This window comes from Acanthochromis polyacanthus, chromosome 9 (assembly GCF_021347895.1).
Source record: "Acanthochromis polyacanthus isolate Apoly-LR-REF ecotype Palm Island chromosome 9, KAUST_Apoly_ChrSc, whole genome shotgun sequence".
Lineage (NCBI taxonomy): Eukaryota > Metazoa > Chordata > Actinopteri > Pomacentridae > Acanthochromis > Acanthochromis polyacanthus.
In genome coordinates this window covers 41,659,826-41,680,960 of record NC_067121.1, presented here as the reverse complement: position 1 = coordinate 41,680,960, position 21,135 = coordinate 41,659,826, and the positions used below count along the sequence as shown (strand labels likewise).

Below are 21,135 nucleotides of genomic sequence, written 5' to 3'. Positions count from 1 at the left end.
TGAGCTGTAGAGGCTCTGGGTTCTCCTGGTCCCGATGTTGCCAGAGTTCCTCTTGCTCCTCTTTGAGCTGTAGAGGGCTCTGGGGTTCCTGGTCCAGACTGTTTGCCAGGAGTTTCCTCAGTTCCTCTTTCAATCTGTAGAGGCTCTGGGTTCTCCTGGTCCAGATTTGGTGCAGAGTTCCTCATGTTCCTCTTTCATCTGTGGAGGCTCTGGATCCTCCTGGTCCAGATTGGTGCAGATTTCCATGTGTTCCTCTTTCATCTGTAGAGGCTCTGGATCCTCCTGGTCCACACTGGGGTTCCTCTCCTGGTTACAGGACATTCTGCTCAGCAGGAACCTCCTCCTCCTTACAGATCTGTTGCAGCGGCGAGTTCTGTATGGACAAAGGGACACAAGAAAATGTTACTAATGTGATGCTACTTAAATACGCACTTTCCATCTGTTGATGCTCTTCATCTTATCCAGATTCTGTTTTGTGGCAGGGCATTCCACACATCCACCCAGAAGTCTGACTTTTACACTGTGATGACGGGCATGATTTAGTTAAATCACGAGGGCTGAACAATGAACCAATTTTTGATAGGAAATACAAAATGAAAAAATGCACTTAGCAAATCACAAAGGTTACAATTCAGGACATGTGAGGTAAAGTTACTAAATAAGATGGATACTGTTGTTCAGTTTTATTGTGAAGGGGCTGATGTTTTAAGAGGCTGTCTATGCTCACTGATTGCTTTATAATATGTGGTTCAACAAACCAAAGCAGTCTCATCATATTATTAATTATTTGCAGCACATCTGACCCCAGTTTTAGGACTTTGATTTATAGTTTTACAGATTCATGTGTCCTCTTAGTGTGACAGTCACACATTGGATGGTGGTTTCTGTGGTAATGTTACATTAGATGCTGTAAATCTATTACACAGTGAATAATGAATATTGATTTGAAACTTGACTTTTAAAAACATTATTAGTCAAACCAAAATATTGATCAGAATATTTGCAATTTGATTCACCCTCCAAATTGTTTAGCATTTGTTAGCTCAGATTCTTTAGTTTTCACAGCAATCACTACTTCAGTTTTTTTTTGTGTTTTATACAAAGTGTGTGTTTAATGTTTAATGTTTCTGTTTTTAAAAACAGATTCATTACCTCTGCCAGGAGGTTATGTAATCACCGAGTTTGTTTGTCTATCTGTCCGTCCGTGTGTGTGTGTGTCTGTCTGTTAACAGCATAACTCAAAAGTCATGGACGGATTTTCACCAAATTTTTACAGGATGTCCGGAAGAGCAAGAGTAACAATCTCTGTCCATTTGAGAGATGGCCTGACGGCCTGGCGGCCATCTCTCAATTGTCCTTCGACCTTCAAAAAATTCCTGGATCCAGACGGTGATTCGGATCACCTCCAAAATCTAATCGATTCTTACTCTTGCTCTTCCGGACATCCTGTAAAAATTTGGTGAAAATCCGTCCATGACTTTTTGAGTTATGCTGTTAACAGACAAACACACACACAGACGTACAGACAGACAGACGGCATGGCGGAGGTATGCGCTATCCGAGTGCTTTTCTAGTTTATGTTGTTTCTGTCAACAACAATTGCTGCTGTAATTTCTGTTTGAAGCTAAAATAAATGTAACTCCAAGCTCTAATTAGGATCCTACAGTCTGATTCATTTATTAGTTCATCACAGATCTACATACCTGTTGTGTGCAACGTTATTTGTAATTTCCAGTTGTTATCCTCTTCGTTACAGATCTCTACCTGTGGGAGGACTGGGTGGACAAAGGGACACAAGAAAATGTTACTAATGTGATGCTAGTTAAACACGCACTACCATCTATTTATTATCTTCAATTTATCATCATGATTCTTATTTATCAGTTAACTCATTCAGACCATCACAGTTCTACAAACCTGCTGTGTGTTGTGTTATCTGTGGTTTCCAGATGTTATCCAGCAGTCTGCGCTGACGATCGATCTCCTCCTCGTACTGGACGATGGTTTTCTCAAACTCCGTGAATATTTCTTCAGCAGCAGCAGTTAGTCGCTCGTTGATCAACTCTCTCAGATTCTGGACTGAACTCATCGTTACTTCATCTGAACAAATATTCATCTGAGACACTACAAAACAACCGTCTTCCAGCTCAGTCCACACATGAGGAAAACTCACGCTGCTGGAGCATTTTATTTCCACCTGGTGTCACGCAGTGAAGCTCCGTCAGAAACAGCGAGGGTAACTTTTGTTCCGCCTTGTTCCTCTATCTCTCTCAACATTCAGATTTAGATGAAAGAGATGTGATGTGATGTGAAGTATTTCCAGCCACTGGTGCTAAAATGGAGGTCAGCTGGTTACCCAGATAGCAAACTATGGGTGAATCAATGTTGAATCTATGTTGAGACCTAACGTCGAAATTATACAGAAAGCGCAAGGTTGATAAAATGTTGAGTCAACGTTTGCTTTTCAACCATAAATCACACTTTACACAGATAGCAAAAGATGTTAAATCAATGTTGATTTAGGGTTAAGAAGGTTGAATTGTGGTTACGGTTGAAGACTGATGGTTGGATCAACGTTGATTCAACAACATTTTGTCAACATTGAAGTTTGTGTTTAAAAGATACCATTGAATCTACATTGTATTTTGGTTTAATTAAAATGTTTGACAGGTCAATGTTTAATTAATGTTGAATCTATGTTTGCAAACATGTAATCTATGTAAGCAAACGTTGACTCAACATTTTATCAACCTTGCGCTTTCTGTATGATTTCGATGTTAGGTCTCAACATAGATTCAACATTGATTCACCCATAGTTTGCTATCTGGTTAGCAACCACGACTGATTTCAATTTGATTCAATTCAATATCTTAACTGTCGTTGCAACCTGTGCAATGAAATGAAGTGGCAATCTTAAGAGAAACAGTGCAAGTTAAAAAATAAAACATAAAAGGTCATAATCATCACATAATATAAAATATACACTAAAAACACACATTTCAGACAGACTCAACCAGACATCGACATTCAACAGATATTGTACAATCCCGAATAGTACAGTTGTATTTGCATATGCATGATAATTCACAGCAATCTCGACAATGAAGAATCTCCAGCCAACAAACATGCCGACCCAGACCGAACACCTGAACCCCCTACCCAAGAGGCCCCTTCAGTTCTTCCTGCTGGATGAGAGGCGAAATGCCCCAAACCGGGTCAACTCGCCCACGTCCATAAATTAATTTTAATTTAATCAGTGTTGGGCAAGCTACTTGGAAACTGTAATGAGGTACGCTACCAGCTACTCCGTGTTAAATCAAGCTTTACTACACTGAAGCTATGACCCACAGAAATGTAGCAAGCTAAGCTACAGCAATATGGCCAAAGTAGCTTAATACATTCAAGTTACTTTTTTTCCGTACCAAAAAATTTCAGGGACTAATGAAGTCAGTCAAACGGAGACAAGAAAATGCTGACTTGTTTATTATTAAACCATCATTTTTGTTCTCAGTGCTCCAAACTTAGTAAGTTGATACACTGAGGAATATGTGGAGCTATATTTAAAATGAATCAACCTTTTTACATTAGAAATCATTGTTTTGATTTTCTTTTTAGTTTGTATTGCAGACATAATGGATCTGATAATTGAGTTGCAGTAGCTTATATTAACACACCACTTACATTGGAGGGTATAATAGGTTACATTTGATATCATTTCCATATAAAGTAAGCAATATTATAGTAAGACAATATTATACATAATTTGGGTATGTTATGTGGTAAGCATGAAACACAGCTACAGTTACATACAGTGTTATCTGTTCCTGGAGTTATGTTTAGCGCAAAAAAAAAAAATCATTGTTAGTGACCACATTACTTCAGTTTCCATCGTGATTAATAAAGTATATGTTGATTTGATTCATTCCTCAAAAACAAGCTGTTTAAGAAGCACTTTAAAAAACTTTCATTTAGCCTCTGCATGTGATGAAGTTTAAAATTGAAACTGCTTGTACTACTGGTTTTTGACTTCTAAATGGTCGTATTCATGTGCGTGATTATGGTCACTTGAGAGTTAAACTGCTTGTACTGCAGGCTTTTGACTTCTAAATGGTCGTATTCATGTGCGTGATTGTGGTCACTTGAGAGTTAAACTGCTTGTACTGCAGGCTTTTGACTTCTAAATGGTCGTATTCATGTGCGTGATTGTGGTCACTTGAGAGTTAAACTGCTTGTACTGCAGGCTTTTGACTTCCAAATGGTCGTATTCATGTGCGTGATTGTGGTCACTTGAGAGTTAAACTGCTTGTACTGCAGGCTTTTGACTTCCAAATGGTCGTATTCATGTGCGTGATTGTGGTCACTTGAGAGTTAAACTGCTTGTACTGCAGGCTTTTGACTTCCAAATGGTCGTATTCATGTGCGTGATTGTGGTCACTTGAGAGTTAAACTGCTTGTACTGCTGGCTTTTGACTTCCAAATGGTCGTATTCATGTGCGTGATTGTGGTCACTTGAGAGTTAAACTGCTTGTACTGCAGGCTTTTGACTTCCAAATGGTCGTATTCATGTGCGTGATTGTGGTCACTTGAGAGTTAAACTGCTTGTACTGCAGGCTTTTGACTTCCAAATGGTCGTATTCATGTGCGTGATTGTGGTCACTTGAGAGTTAAACTGCTTGTACTGCTGGCTTTTGACTTCCAAATGGTCGTATTCATGTGCGTGATTATGGTCGTTGTTTTAATGCAGGGGTTTCAAACTCATTTTAGTTCAGGGGCTACATACAGGTCAGTTTGATCTCCAGTGGACAGGACCAGTAAAAGCCCAGCATAATAACCTATAAATAAGTACAACTCCTAATTGTCCCCTTTGTTTTAGTGCAACAAAGTACATTACATGCTCACATTTAATTGTCTTTTTGCCAAGCATTATGAACAATCTGAAATGTCTTTAGAAAAATAATATTATGTCTCATTTTATCATTTACACATTACAACTTACAGATCACTGTTTCTCTGCAAAAGGTGCAAAACATTTAGTCACAGATATCTGGAACTGAACAATCTAATATTTCACTTTATGATCAAAACAACCAGATCTAGAAATTATTTTAAATTTCTATTCATTTACACATCTGTGTAGTAATTCTGGCCTCCTGAACTGACCATACAAACATACCATACAAACTAAAGTAGGAACTGAATAGAAAGAAGGTTCAGTTGTCCCCCTGTGTCCTTTATTAATTGTGATTATTCTTAATGTTTGGAACTGTATTTTGCACTGTACCATAATGTCATTATTTATTGATTTGTTTGATTTGATATTGATTTCTTCTTTACATTTGTATAGGATGACACAGTAACTGAGGAGGAGGAAGAAGGCGAAATCCCTGCAGATGAGCAGAGTGATGTCTTTCTTAACATGGAAGAGGGAGAGGGACATGGAAGTGCGCAGTCTTCAACAAAACCAGAAGACATGTTGATGAAAGTTTTTGCCATGATGGTTTTGTCATGGCAAATCACCTTCAAGATTTCTGATAATGCCATCACATCACTTCTTTTGTGCATCAGACAGTTCATGTGGATGCTCGGAAATGTTCTTGCCGTTGATTCACTGACTGCCTTTGCAAGCAGCATCCCAAAGACTTTATTCTCCCTGAGGAAATGGACAGGCATCCTTCGTGATGATTTCTTACAATATGTGGTTTGCCCAAGATGTATGACCGTATACGTACCAACTGAAACTTATGAACTAAGATGGGATGGTACAAAGGCATGCAAGCCTTGCAGTTACACACCATTCCATAACCACCCACAGAAGAGATCTGCACTAAGGAAGAAATGTGGTTCTGATCTGTTAAGAAAGTCTAGATCTTCCCTTGGTAAAGAATATGTCTATCCAATACGGTCATACTGTTACAAGAGTGTTGTACAGTCTCTTCAAGCAATTGTAAAAAGACCTGGAAATGAAGCGAAATGTGAAGAATGGCGGAAGCGTAAAATACCTGAGGGTGTGTTAGGAGATGTATTTGATGGAAAAGTATGGCAGGATTACCAGTATGTGGATGGCAAGCCTTTTTTAGCAGAGCCAAATAATTTGGCCCTTATGTTGAATGTGGACTGGTTCCAACCTTTCAAAAATGCACCTTATTCAGTTGGAGCCATCTTCTTGGTTATTTTGAATCTACCTCGTGAGGACCGTTTTAAAGAAGAGAATATGATTCTTGTTGGACTAATACCTGGTCCAAAGGAGCCATCACTAAACATAAATGTTTTCTGAGACCCTTTGGTTGATGAGCTCCAGCAACTTTGGCATGGTGTAATTTTGGAAGACGGCTCTTTGACAGGATATCAAGTTTACAGAGCAGCTCTGCTTTGCCTGTCATCGGATGTCCCTGCAACGCCAAAATGTGGAGGCTTTGACGGGCATGGGGCATACAGAGGTAAATTAAAAATATTCCAACTTATTTTTCAATATGTAATTATTAAACTTTTATTTTGATTGTTGAATCCTTAAAGTCAACATGCAACTGTTTACATTGCTCTTACTGCGATAGGTGGTCTGTTTTATTCAATACTCTAACTTTGTGTGTTTTGCACCTGTAGGATGCCACAAGTGTTTGAAGCCATTCAGCAAGATAAAGTTTGGTGCAAAAATGGATTACTCAGGATTTGAGCGGTCAAAATTTCATTTGGGAAAATTTCAGCACATGTGCTGCTGGGGAGGATTTTTCTGTGTCACTTTTCCAGCCATGTCATATATTTTTGGAAAGGCCATTCCCTGAAGTGTCCAAATAACACACTATTTTCTTCCTCCTATTTCAGAAATTTTGATTAATATTTAACCACGCCCGACGACGTCGGCGGGGTTATTGCGTTCACTTCGCTGGCTGGCTGGCTGGCTGGCTGGCTGGCTGGCTGGCTGGCTGGCTGGCTGGCTGGCTGGCTGGCTGGCTGGCTGGGTAAGTATGTATGTATGTGGCTATGTCCGTCTGTCCATCTTTGTCAAAGTTTATGCAAAGTGTCCCTGGCAGGTTCCAGTGGTCAGGACAAGCATCTGGCATTTAAAGCTGTTACAGTGCTTTTCATACAATGAACAAGTGTAGTTTTATCAGACTAAACTTCTGTCCTCCCATTCTTTCAGAAAATTTCATGAATATGTCATCTTGAATTAAACAATGGGATTTTATACCACTGGAAACAAACAGCAACCTTTCAGGGAGATTTTTTTTTTTACCACAAGAGCGAGGGTTGTGGACCTGAAGAGGAACACGCTACGATGATTCTGATTTTTTTATTATGATGAAACTGGAGCAACCAAAACTTCAGTGTGTCCGCTGAGCTGGACTCCACTTAAAACTTCAGAGCGGATACATGTAAACCTACTAATAACCTAAGAGTTGAGCACCAGTAGTGAAAAATGAAAGGAGTAAAACTTGAAGACAAATTCCAAAGAGGAACCTGTGAGATGGTGCTGTGTTGAAGGACAAGTAACATACTAGTGCTGAAATTCACCTCGGTGAGTGGAGCCTGCCATTGAGAGCTTATAAGATGGTTCTGTGTTGAATATTAATATGAATATTAACCTGAAAAGAACTAACTGTGGTTGTTTTCATTCTCTGTCACAGTGCACTTCCACCACCTCAGTGGCCTACATTCGCTCCAACCACATCATGGGTTGGGGAAGAAGGCCATAGAGATCCGCTCGGTGGCCACCGGCCACCTGGACGGCGTCTTTATGCACAAGAGGGCCCAGAGACTCAAGTTCCTCTGTGAGACAGGTGAAGTTGTACTTCACGAAACCACGGAGGAGACTTGAAATTCTGAGGCGAGCACTTCAACATCCATCACCCCGGACGTTAGAGACAATGAGCAAGGGCATTATGAGCCTTGGCATTAATCAACACTACCCCAGTCCGGAGGCTCCAGCCAAGTCTACTTTATGACTGGGCCGAAGCAACCGGCTCAGCTGGTAGAGGTTCACGCCCTGCCCTCTTCCTCCTCCTTCTCCTCATCCTCCATTTACGCACTAGAAGCAACAGTCAAAGTAACACCAACTAAGCAAGATATAAATGCCCTCGTGTGTTTCCGTGTATTTTTTCCAAATTCAATGTACTGTATATAGTTTTTGTTACAGTGCAGTGCTTTCAGATACACTTCCTGTGTTAGACATCCTCCATGTAGGCCAAGAAAAAGTACATTTCACAAAGTGGAAGTGTGCCTTTTACTCTCTGTCTCTCTGACCTGAAGCGGGTGATCTGGAACTACATCCATCGTGTGTTTGGAACGCGCTACGATGATTACGATTTTTTTTTAATGATGTTGCTGGAGCGACCAAAACGCCAGTGTGTCCGCTGAGCTGGACTCCACTTAAAATTTCGAGCGGATACATGTAAACCTACTAATCACAGCTCCTAAGAGTTGAGCACCAGGGGTGACAAATGAAAGGAGTAAAAATTGAAGACAAATTCCATTTCCATCCTATTCATTTCCCTCCCATTTCCATGTATTTTTTCCAAATTCAATGTACTGTATATAGTTTTTGTTACAGGGCAGTGCTTTCAGATGCACTTCCTGTGTTTGAGATCCTCCATGCAGGTCAAGAAAAAGTACATTTCATGACATTTGTATTGTGTCATTTTACTGTTGAGTTTGGGAATTATGAGAATGTTCATTTCCATGCTGTATACAGGACTCCTTTGAGGCCCTGTAATTGGAATGAGTACACTTTAAACCTGAAAATCCTTGAAAAATGTATTCACTTTTAAGACTTTGACCAACATGTGCTGCTGATGTGCTGATCAAAACATAATCTGAAGTACTGTATGTTACATTCTGTTACTCAAGTGATCAGTGGTGATGCTAGATGCTAAACAGTAATCAAAACCAGAATCAAAATCAGAATCACAAGTTGGTTTATTAACAGTAAAAATGTACAAGTATTTACAAAAAAGGGAGAGGGGCAAGAGAAGGGAAGGGAAGAGAGCTTAATCATTCCATTCAAGATCCAGTCCTTCTCCGCAGTAGTTTTGTCTGTTGACGCCATAATTAAAAAGGAGTTCCTCTCCTGCTTTGATGTCCCTTAAAGCCATGAAAAGCAGCACGTCCCTTTCTCCACTCTCAAACTTGAGACTGAAGAGACGAGGCCTAATGTTGGGTCTCTTTCTGGAGTGGTTGATGAGTCTGCCGAAGGTCTCTCTGTCCGGGTGGCAGGGGCACTTGTCTAAGTGCGCGTCAATGCAGAATTTCTCACCAGCCCCGTTCTTATAGAAGAACATAAAGTCCGTCTCCTTTAGGCTGGTGGCAGCATGAGTTTGGTCAGAAGTGACCACCTCCCCGTGGTAATCGCATAATACTTCGCCTGCTTTGAAACTGCGAGTGGTCAGTACTGCTCTTCCTTTTCCCTCGATGTGACTGATCACCAGCCCCTTCCACCGCTGGGAGCTTACCAGCTTCCGAATAGCCGCAGAGGTGGGAATGTCCTGGAAGTCACCCGTGGGCTGCCATGCTTCAAGGATCTTTGACGCAGATGGGATGTTCCGCTTCCATCCCTGCTTGCTGATCCATCCGGCCACTCGGCTTTCTGTGGGGAGTCGACGGGGGAATTGCGCTGTGGGGAGAATAGAAACGTCCAAAGTTAGTTCAGGCCATTCAGAAATCTGCAAAGGCTGGGACAGAATACTTCTGTCCAGATTAATATTCAGATTTCTGCAAAGGTTTAGATAATACCGGCAGCATGCTGTATCCGAAGCTTCATCTGTTTTTTCAGCCAGCGCTCATACAGTTTCCTCTGGCTGTCTTGTGACACAGCGGCCCGGTGTACGAGGGAGGGCACCTTCCCATCCACTGTGACTGGATGCTCTCTGCTGAAGTTGTTCCATTCTTTCTCAAAGTCCATCCTTGGGTTCCGGGACTTTGGATGGGCCCGGCTGGATGGACCTTCTTCACTGTCGTCATGCCTGCCAAATAAAAAGAAAAATAGGTCAGTGTCCAGACTGATATGCTAAATGAAGTCCACTGTGTGTGCACACTGTTTTTGGAACAAATGATCTGCTTACCTTCTCAACTCATCGAGGAGCTCAAGGGACCTTATCAGGTAGCCACCTTGTTTCATGTGGTAATGTTTCTCCGCCGTGGCTGTGCTGTGGGTGAGGTAGTCGGCAATCATGGCTTTGTCCACATCAGGCATGCACTTGGCGGCAGTTTCAAAGATCCGTCTCACCACTTGGCTCGTCACCGGTGTGAGGTTGTATCTAAAATGAGAGTGAAGAGTAAATTGTAAATGACAGCTCTCACCCCTCCTCCTCTTAGGTTACTTAACTTAGATGACACGTAGCAGCTTATCCCATCATAAAGATGTACTTACTTTGTGTGCAGCCTGGCCAAATCATTGGAGCAGTTGTGAATTGGTTTGCCAGATGTCGACAGGAAAAACCGCTCCTGGGGGTCTTCTTCTACGTTCTCAGCCTCTGGGCTCGCCCGGAACCTCTTTGTTGTCTTCAGCTGGTCCCTCACACACTCAAAGTACTTGTCGAACCACTATGTGGAGAGAAAGGTACAGACGTCAGATTCGATTTCTGGATTTTTACAGAGAGAGTAATCTTGAAAAAAAAAAAAAAGTCAACTTACAGCCTCCTCTTCTGCGGAGAGAACAAAGACTGCCACCTGCTGTGTGGCAGTCTTGTGTTCTTTTACAGAGATGGCAACAAAACCCTTATCCAGCTTGCTTCGGTTTTTCCACTCCTCAATCTGCGTAAAACACACACATGCCATTAATTGATGCTCTCACTGTTGGGTTCACATGAAAAAAATCACATATAAAAAAGGTAGTGTCTACAGATACGGACCCGTACCCGCAGCCTGTGGCCTACGGATACGGCACTTTCCCTTTTCATAAATATTAATGAGACGGACATGAATATTAATGAGCCGGCTGATGAATGCGCTTTGTGATTGGCTGGTAATCCGACGTACATAAATATTAATGAGCCGGCTTGGTAACCCGAGTGATGAAGGCGCTTCCGTGATTCGAGGTGAATCTGCGTGCCGAGCCTGTCATATCAGTCATCTGCTGTTCTCTTTTCTATCATGCATAATGTCTTATAAATATCATTATCTGACTTTTTCACGGACAGCGATTTGGGGGTTGAAATCAGCACTACTATTAAAAATAGCAAAACTTTTTATTCACGTGACCCTGTTCTAATAAAGCACAAACAGCAAACAAAACAAATGGCGGAACTAACAGCCAGCAAACTACAAGTATTTTTTTACCTTCAAAAGTAGCGACAGACTATTACATATTAACCCTTTACGCTTCAGTGCGTCGTAGGTGTACCGCCGGCGGTACACCGACTAATTTGCATAGGAATTTCAAGAATGTCTGACGGCTGCAAACACGATTATACAAACACTATACGCCGATGGAAAGCTTAGATTCTCATGAATCCGCCGGTATAAACCACTTTCAGATGCGATTACCACAGCGGGTGAGAAAAACACATTTGTCTGACAAAAACAAATATTCATCCATCCGTTCTCTATACACGGCTTCAACGCACACAGCGCGACTCACATTTCCGGATTCATTATTACACACAAAAAAAAGATTCCACAAAAAAATGGCCATAATCCAACCTTTTACATCCAGACAATACAAGCCAGTAAACTATTTTGTCCAAAACATGTCCTGAAGTCGGTATAAAATCCACAAATCGGTCGTTTTCAAGGAAATGCACCTTGCGATGCCCGTCCAATATTCCCTGTATTTTTCGTAATTTTTTTTATTTAAAAATAGAATATTAGCGATTTTTTGTACTGAAAACGGCTGGAATTGACTGAAGCTTAAAGGGTTAACAACCTAAACAAAACCCTGACGTATTTTCTACGTCTGGCAACACAGACACTGCACGTCAGTCACTTTAATGTTAGCGGACTCTGTTGAATGGCTAAGTTACATCACCACAAACAAATCTCACAATATCACAGTAAATCGAGTTCGTGGTTTTTTTTAATTCATGCCGAATTAAAGAGCTGCTCCTCACCATTCACGAGTGTTTGTTTCATATTCGACATCCTTAACTTTATCTTGTAAATTAGTGTCCGAAATTAAATGGGAACATTTGCAATGGAGTTCGTCAGCCGCTTCCACCACTGAACGCGGTAAACTAATTAATAGGAACTGGACTTCAAACAATTTATACACCGCGTCTAAAAGCGTAAAAACTGCAATGTCTAAAGTGTGAGAGGAGATGGTGTATTTTTGGTTAAATTATACAATGTTCGCCATCAAAGTCATTCATATAAACTGCCTGTAATGTGCAGCAAATAGTAGTTAACCGGCGCCAGCTCTTCAGTTACCTTAACGGGTCCGTACCTCTAGTACAGATGCTACGGGTACGGGTCCGTACCTGTAGCATCAACCAATAAAAAAATCAAAGGACAACACTCACCGTCATGTGCTCCACCACCCCGGGCTTCTGCAGGTGCTTGAGTACCACAATCGCTTCGAGGTAGTACAATACAATGAGGCACTCGGAGGTCTCCAGCTGGCAGTCATAGGATTGTGTGGTATCGTCGATCTTGCCGAGAATGGCCAAAAAGTCTTTTTTGGCCGCCCTCAGCACCGCTGTGCAGTCATGTGGGGTGGTTGTCATGTCCCCAAGAATGATTCTGTCACTGTGAAAGTACAAAATGAAATCACTCAAACTGCACAAGCTTTTGCATTGTGCACGTGTTAAGAAAAGACTTTTCAAAAGACATTGCACGTACCGCTTTGCAACGATTTCCTTGCTGATGCCCTTCGCCAGTTGTTTCTGCAAAGAACCGATGAAGTCCGTGTATTGCTTGGCCTCGTTGTGGAGACCTGCGTCGGTCCTAAACATGTCTGTATTTGTGATCCGGTGGTTCAGGAATCTGCTCAACAAAGTAAAAACACATTGGACATTTGTAAGCATAATGAAAATACAAGTCAATCAGTTATTACCCACATTTAACAACAACTGGGCAACTGTTTCTGTGAGAGGCTCTGAATTTCAATGTATTTGCAAGTCTGTTTTTTTTTTTTCCCAGCTAGCTTGTGCAAATCCTTCAGTGTTACACATCAGTGTAAAGCTCAGAGTTTGACCTTTCCAAAGAGCCTAAACTTGTTCATATCAAACACTGTGGCAGGTGACAACAGCTTGTATGTATGACAGCGTGTGCTTAATGATAATAAAAGGATTCTGATTCACATGGAGAAAAATGAATGTTACAAACCTCTTCAAGCTCTTCAAATAGTTGAGCTGGGTTCGATTGCCAAGTTTGGCGTCGGAAAGCTTCCGCAGGTATTCCTGTGTCTTCTCCCGTTCCCGCACAAACATGAGGGAGGGTTCAGCAGGATCCATGAAGAAGAGGAAGCGTGCCACGTTGTCAACCTGAGGAGAAACAAAACGCAAATGTTACACATTTACAGCAAATGCCTTTGCAGTCATGGCTATACTGAAACAAATGTATCATTCAGCATTTGATGGAATTGTTCACCTCCTGCTTGAAATTTTCAATGCTGAGGTCCTTTCGCAGGTGTGTTGCAAATCCTTTTAAAAGAGGATGGTCGAGGGAATGCTTCTGGTAGAGCCCCAGATCAGCCATCCGCGCCCTCTTGTTAATCTTCCACTTCGGGTTGCGATTGCTGCAATTAGAAAAATTCACACTACAGTTACGATAAAGATCACACCAATTCTGACACACATATGCAAAGAAATGTGAACAGCAGAAGTTTGTTGAGGTGAATGAGCTCTTACCACTGAAAAGTCTCCCCACTGCTCTCGCTTGTATCATCACTCGACTCCTCAGGGGAGTCAGGCCGGCCCGTGGCAGTGGAAGGCCCGGCCTGTACATCAGGGAGCTGGGCGGCGGTGGATGGAACTGCGGATGGCACATTGGTGACCACGCTGTTCCTCCTCTGCAGCTCCCCAATCAGCCTTTAAAATTAAAAACAAGAAACAGTTGGCACTGTTCATTCATTGAAAGAAGAAATGATTGATTAATCTAATTGTTTTTGCCACATACCTCTTGAGGGGGTCTTTGGCTCCCAAAATGTCCTGGAGGAGCTGGTAGGTATAAACGCGCCCAGACCTCAGCAGCACACTAGCCTCTTCTTTGGCCTTTTCCACAACTTTAGCCCTTTCGTCTTTGCTGGTCTGCTTCATGCAGGTCCGTTCCAGATGCACAGAGAGGCAGTCCTGGCTCTTGTTGCAGACCGGGCACAGGAGGTAGTGGCGGTTGGGAACGGGCTTGGCAACACTGCAATCACAATATTAATATAGGGTTAGGGTTAGCAATATAAGCAAATGGAATATCCACAGCAAATATAGAATAGTAATAATAATGAATAACCCTAACCCTAGGCATTTACTGTGGCTCAACCATGTTGTAACCTTTATACCCAGAAAAAAAAAGAAAGAAGTTTGTTCTTACCATTTTGGAGGTTCTGGTTCACTGTGATCACTTTCTTCAGAAGTCCCCTTAAAGGCATCAAGCTGCTCTCTCTCCTGACTGCAGTAGAGTTCCTTTTGTTGCTCTTTAATCTGTGGAAGTTTTGGAATGTCCTGGTCTCGGCTGAGGTAGCGTTTCTCCTGTGCTTCTTTAATCTGTCGAGACTCTAGATCCTTCTGATCCAAGCAGAAGTTCCTCTCTTGGTTACGGAGTAGGTGATCACTGACAACCTCCTGCTCCTCATAAATATGTTGCTGTTGAAGGTCTGGAGGGAAAAACAAACACGAGAGAGAAAAAAAAATCAGTCACACCTATGTTGAGCATAAACATACAAGTCTGAACTATTGGCAAAGTGTTAAAATGATAAAAATGATCTGTGTGCACCAGAGTCAGAGTGACTTCTGAGTTGATACTGTTCTTCACAAAGCTCACTATACAACCATTCAGACAGCAGCTTCCTAGTTTTAGACCGTGCTGATAATTACACTTGTCAGCTGTGACAGAAAACAGCTGATTGCACTCAACGATAATTATTTCAAAAGGCATAACAACCATTACTCTGTAACACTGCTGTAAAATCAGAGAGGACTGTAGTTCCAACTACTGCAATAGAATAAGATGTCTCCTCTATTCAAAGCATCAGCTGATCACGTCAGTTTAAGCAAAGAGAATCTCAGAGTTAAAAAGATATTCATAAAAAAAATGTCAAGACACTTTAAATCTCTGATACTAAATCTAAATATGCTGAAAGCAGCAGAAGTCAGGAAGGGAAGCCAGTTCTGATCAGAGTATGAACAGCTCAGCTATTGGTAACATTACAGGTGCATCTGCTGACAAGCACAGGAGGACAGACTTTAAGACAAGTTTGATTTTAAAAGTACTGGAGGATAGATAAATACTATGAATGAAAAAAGCCAACAAGAAAAAAAAGACTCTTCCAAAGTACACCTGTTCCCACATATCAGTGAACCGAAAAGAAACATGACTGCTTTGTAAGAATTCAAGCCGGTTTCCCCTGAGACTATGCACACTGTGGGTTTAATATCACATGTTTAGGAAAGGGATGCACTCATGCCATTTATGACAGTCTTCAAAATAACTGTCATATAAGGCTGATAAGGATCCTACATGAATCACATTAATTAGTTAGTTCCATCAGAGCAACAGTTTTACATACCTATTCTGTGTAACTTTATTTGGAGATTCTTGGTGATATTAAATGGTCTGCGGTGACAATCAGTCGCTTCTTCATAATGGCCAATTGTGTCTTCAGAGATACTGAATTTTTCTCTTGCCAATTCTTCACATTTAGACTTGTACTGAACTAGCATAAAGCTATCTGCTTTCTGACTCGTATCTGCTGCTGCCGTCTGTCCAGACTGCTGTCTGTCCCGACTGTTGCAAAGTTCCTCATGTTCCTCTTTGAGCTGTAGAGGCTCTGGGTTCTCCTGGTCCCGACTGTTGCAGAGTTCCTCTTGTTCCTCTTTGAGCTGTAGAGGCTCTGGGTTCTCCTGGTCCCGACTGTTGCAGAGTTCCTCATGTTCCTCTTTCATCTGTGGAGGCTCTGGGTTCTCCTGGTCCAGATTGGTGCAGAGTTCCTCTTGTTCCTCTTTGAGCTGTGGAGGCTCTGGGTTCTCCTGGTCCAGACTGTTGCAGATTTCCATGTGTTCCTCTTTCATCTGTAGAGGCTCTGGATCCTCCTGGTCCAGATTGGTGCAGATTTCCATGTGTTCCTCTTTCATCTGTAGAGGCTCTGGATCCTCCTGGTCCACACTGGAGTTCCTCTCCTGGTTACAGACATTCTGCTCAGCAGGAACCTCCTCCTCCTCCGTACAGATCTGTTGCAGCGGGAGTTCTGGATGGACAAAGGGACACAAGAAAAATGTTACTAATGTGATGCTAGTTAAATACGCACTTCCATCTGTTGATGCTCTTCATCTTATCCAGATTCTGTTTTGTGGCAGGGCATTCCACACATCCACCCAGAAGTCTGACTTTTACACTGTGATGACGGCATGATTTAGTTAAATCATGAGGGCTGAACAATGAACCAATTTTGATAGGAAATTACAAAATGAAAAAATGCACTTAGCAAATCACAAAGGTTACAATTCAGGACATGAGAGGTAAAGTTACTAAATAAGATGGATACTGTTGTTCAGTTTTATTGTGAAGGGGCTGATGTTTTAAGAGGCTGTCTATGCTCACTGATTGCTTTATAATATGTGGTTCAACAAACCAAAGCAGTCTCATCATATTTATTAATTATTTGCAGCACATCTGACCCCAGTTTAGACTTTGAGTTCACAGTTTTACAGATTCATGTGTCCTCTTAGTGTGACAGTCACACATTGGATGGTGGTTTCTGTGGTAATGTTACATTAGATGCTGTAAATCTATTACACAGTGAATAATGAATATTGATTTGAAACTTGACTTTTAAAAAACATTATAAGTCAAACCAAAATATTGATCAGAATATTTGCAATTTGATTCACCCTCCAAATTGTTTAGCATTTGTTAGCTCAGATTCTTTATTTTTCACAGCAATCACTTCAGTTTTTTTGTGTTTAATACAAAGTGTGTGTTTAATGTTTCTGTTTTTAAAAACAGATTAATTCATGTTGTTTCTGTCAGAACAACAATTGCTGCTGTAATTTCTGCTTGAAGCTAAAAATAAATGTAACTCCAAGCTCTAATTAGGATCCTACAGTCTGATTCATTTATTAGTTCATCACAGATCTACATACCTGTTGTGTGCAACGTTATTTGTAATTTCCAGTTGTTATCCTCTTCGTTACAGATCTCTACCTGTGGGAGGACTGGGTGGACAAAGGGACACAAGAAAAATGTTACTAATGTGATGCTAGTTAAACACGCACTACCATCTATTTATTAACTTCAATTTATCATCATGATTCATATTTATCAGTTAACTCATTCAGACCATCACAGTTCTACAAACCTGCTGTGTGTTGTGTTATCTGTGGTTTCCAGATGTTATCCAGCAGTCTGCGCTGACGATCGATCTCCTCCTCGTACTGGACGATGGTTTTCTCAAACTCTCTGAATATTTCTTCAGCAGCAGCAGTTAGTCGCTCGTTGATCAACTCTCTCAGATTCTGGACTGAACTCATCGTTACTTCATCTGAACAAATATTCATCTGAGACACTACAAAACAACCGTCTTCCAGCTCAGTCCACACATGAGGAAAACTCACGCTGCTGGAGCATTTTATTTCCGCCTGGTGTCACGCAGTGAAGCTCCGTCAGAAACAGCGACGTAACTTTTGTTCCGCCTTGTTCCTCTATCTCTCTCAAGACTCAGATTTAGATGAAAGAGATTTGATGTGATGTGAAGTATTTCCAACCACTGGTGCTAAAATGTATGGAGTAATAGGAGTGCCAAATCAAAATATAAATAAATAAATAAATAAATAAATGTGGACATATCAAGAGAAATAAATAAATAAATAAATAAATGTGGAAATATAAAGATAAATAAATAAATAAATAAATAAAAAGGAAAATTTTGTCTTTGCTTTTACCTTTTCTGTTTTTCCTTTTATTTATTTATTTCTCTTTATATTTCCACATTTATTTATTTAATTATTTATTTCTCTTTATATTTCCACATTTATTTATTTATTTATTTCCCTTTATATTTCCTCAGTCCACCAAGAAAAGGAAAAATGCAAATCAGTTTGCTCTGGGCGGGGATTCTGAACACAGGAGTCCTGCCTGACACCAGCTCCCAAGCACGGCTGAAGTGAAGCCATGTCACCGTTGAGCTTCGGCTTATTCTGCCACTGATAAGAAAATAAACATTAATTTACCGAATTAGCAGCGTCCTTTCAGTGTCTGATGGCAGAATCAGCCGAAGTTCCACGGTGACACGGCTTCACTTCAGCCGTGGTCGGAGCTGGCGTCAGGAAAGAAGCCTGTGTGCGGGTACGACTCCCCACCCTGAAAAGGAAGCCCCGCCCAGAGCAAACTGATTTGCATTTTTCTATTTCATGGTGTCAGGCATTATGAAATAACCACCAAGAAATAAAATGCAAATCAGTTTGCTTTCACTTGGTGGACTGAGCTGTCAATCAAATGGCTCTAGGCGGGGCTTCCTCGTCGTTCCTGATCACAGGCCGCTCAGAGGGGCGTGTCGTGTCTACTCTTCATATGCCTGTGATCAGGAACGACGAGGAAGCCCCGCCTAGAGCCATTTGATTGACAGCTCAGTCCACCAAGTGAAAGCAAACTGATTTGCATTTTATTTCTTGGTGGTTATTTCATAATGCCTGACACCATGAAATAGAAAAATGCAAATCAGTTTGCTCTGGGCGGGGCTTCCTTTTCAGGGTGGGGAGTCGTACCCGCACACAGGTTTCTGTCCTGACGCCAGCTCCGATCACGGCTGAAGTGAAGCCGTGTCACCGTGGAACTTCGGCTGATTCTGCCATCAGACACTGAAAGGACGCTGCTAATTCGGTAAATTAATGTTTATTTTCTTATCAGTGTGGCAGAATAAGCCGAAGCTCAACGGTGACATGGCTTCACTTCAGCCGTGCTGGGAGCTGGTGTCAGGCAGGACTCCTGTGTTCAGAATCCCCGCCCAGAGCAAACTGATTTGCATTTTTCCTTTTCTTGGTGGACTGAGGAAATATAAAGGGAAATAAATAAATAAATAATTAAATAAATAAATGTGGAAATATAAAGAGAAATAAATAATTAAATAAATAAATGTGGAAATATAAAGAGAAATAAATAAATAAATAAATAAAAGGAAAAACAGAAAAGGTAAAAGCAAAGACAAAATTTTCCTTTTTATTTATTTATTTATTTCTCTTTATATTACCACATTTATTTATTTATTTATTTATTTCTCTTTATATTTCCACATTTATTTATTTATTTATTTATTTCTCTTTATATTTCCACATTTATTTATTTATTTATTTATTTATTTCTCTTTATATTTCCACATTTATTTATTTATTTATTTATTTCTCTTTATATTTCCACATTTATTTATTTATTTATTTATTTATATTTTGATTTGGCACTCCTATTGCTCCATAGGAGAGAGGTACTGCTGAATCTAAAAGTGGAATTATTCGCCGAATTTTGAACCGATTGCCAAACTGTTTGATTTTTAGAAACGTCACACGTGTAGCTACTATACAAGGTGCTCGGATATTTTTTTACAATGCAGGTTTTGCCATACTGCTATTATTACTACTGTTAATAATAATAATAATAATAATTATTACTACTCAATATTATGTCAATTATTACTGTTATTACTGCTATTATTACCATTATTTTTATCATTATTATTACTGTTATTAATACTATTATATCACGTGTATAAATCACGTTCTTTGGGAAAGCTTAAACATGTGAGAAAAGTAGCTAGAGATAAAGAATTGTCTACAACAAAAATAGTTCCATCATAAATCAGGGCTATTAGATCAATAAGATGCTGTATTCTAACCCACCAATTACTGCAGTAAGTTGCTAGGAACGCTAGATTCATAACATCGAATTTTAAACAAAAAATTGTCTCAGATTAGTTATTTCACCGGTAAGCAGCTGTGTAATACACAGAATGATGTAGAGAGCTGGTTAGATCATGGGTAGAAGCCAGACACGGAGCTGAGGGGTTCTATCCGTCTTCTCGGCGTTTATTTCACTCCAGCTATGACAACCTGCTAACAATTTATTATTCCTTACATACATCTTACATGTGAAAAGTAATCCCACATGCTCTTGTTCCCTTACGGCGCTCATTAGAGCATCCATAGGCTGAACAGAAGTCCGGCATCTAAGTGTTGAGTGGCAAAACCAGCATTGTAAAAAAATATCCAAGCACTTTGTATAGTAGCTACACGTGTGACGTTTCTAAAAATCAAACAGTTTGGCAATCGGTTCAAAATTCGGCGAATAATTCCACTTTTAGATTCAGCAGTACCTCTCTCCTCCATAGACTTCTATACACCGCTGCCTCGGCTGGCCCCGGTCCAAGATGGCGGCGCTGTAAGCACGTCTCTCGACAGCCTGTGAGGCGTCTACCTACACACGTGGACAAAATTGTTGGTACCCCTCAGTTAAAGAAGGAAAAACCCATAATTCTCACTGAAATCACTTGAAACTCACAAAAGTAACAATAAATAAAAATTTATTGAAAATTAAATAATCAAAAACAGCCATTACTTTTGAATAGTTGATTAACATAATTATTTAAAAAAAACAAACTAATGAAACAGGCCTGGACAAAAATGATGGTACCTCTATAAAAGATTGAAAACTATTTGACCAGAGTGACATGATTAACTCAGGTGTGTCATTTAATTGACATCACAGGTGTTTCCAAACTCATAATCAGTCAGTCTGCCTATTTAAAGGGAGACAAGTAGTCACCCTGCTGTTTGGTGAAAAGGTGTGTACCACACTGAACATGGACAACAGAAAGCGAAGGAGAGAATTGTCCCAGGACATCCGAAAAAAAATTATAGACAAACATCTTAAAGGTAAAGGCTATAAGACCATCTCTAAACAGCTTGAAGTTCCTGTGACAACAGTGGCTCATATTATTCAGAAGTTCAAGACCCACGGGACAGTAGCCAACCTCCCTGGACGTGGCCGCAAGAGGAAAATTGATGACAAATT

The 21,135-nt window shown here is 40.7% G+C and overlaps 1 protein-coding gene across 3 annotated transcripts in view; it reads right to left on the bottom strand.

Moving 5' to 3' along the window:
* LOC110945292 (uncharacterized) overlaps positions 1–21,135 on the bottom strand; it is a 119,705-nt gene that overhangs the window by 5,588 nt on the left and 92,982 nt on the right. Inside the window, exons 1-15 of one of the 3 annotated variants that reach the window (XM_051953531.1) lie at positions 17,435–17,727; positions 17,220–17,291; positions 15,647–16,324; positions 14,452–14,734; positions 14,044–14,277; positions 13,776–13,955; positions 13,516–13,663; positions 13,252–13,409; positions 12,766–12,909; positions 12,447–12,672; positions 10,624–10,743; positions 10,361–10,533; positions 10,053–10,247; positions 9,724–9,953; positions 8,893–9,604 (exon numbers count right to left, since the gene is read on the bottom strand). In XM_051953531.1, the coding sequence (XP_051809491.1) occupies positions 8,982–9,604; positions 9,724–9,953; positions 10,053–10,247; positions 10,361–10,533; positions 10,624–10,743; positions 12,447–12,672; positions 12,766–12,909; positions 13,252–13,409; positions 13,516–13,663; positions 13,776–13,955; positions 14,044–14,277; positions 14,452–14,734; positions 15,647–16,324; positions 17,220–17,291; positions 17,435–17,633 (3,663 nt within the window). In that variant the 5' untranslated portion in view covers positions 17,634–17,727 and the 3' untranslated portion in view covers positions 8,893–8,981. Of the gene's footprint in view, positions 1–8,892; positions 9,605–9,723; positions 9,954–10,052; positions 10,248–10,360; positions 10,534–10,623; positions 10,744–12,446; positions 12,673–12,765; positions 12,910–13,251; positions 13,410–13,515; positions 13,664–13,775; positions 13,956–14,043; positions 14,278–14,451; positions 14,735–15,646; positions 16,325–17,219; positions 17,292–17,434; positions 17,728–21,135 lie in introns of those variants that run through there. The other 2 variants (XM_051953533.1, XM_051953532.1) reach the window with 2 other exon arrangements.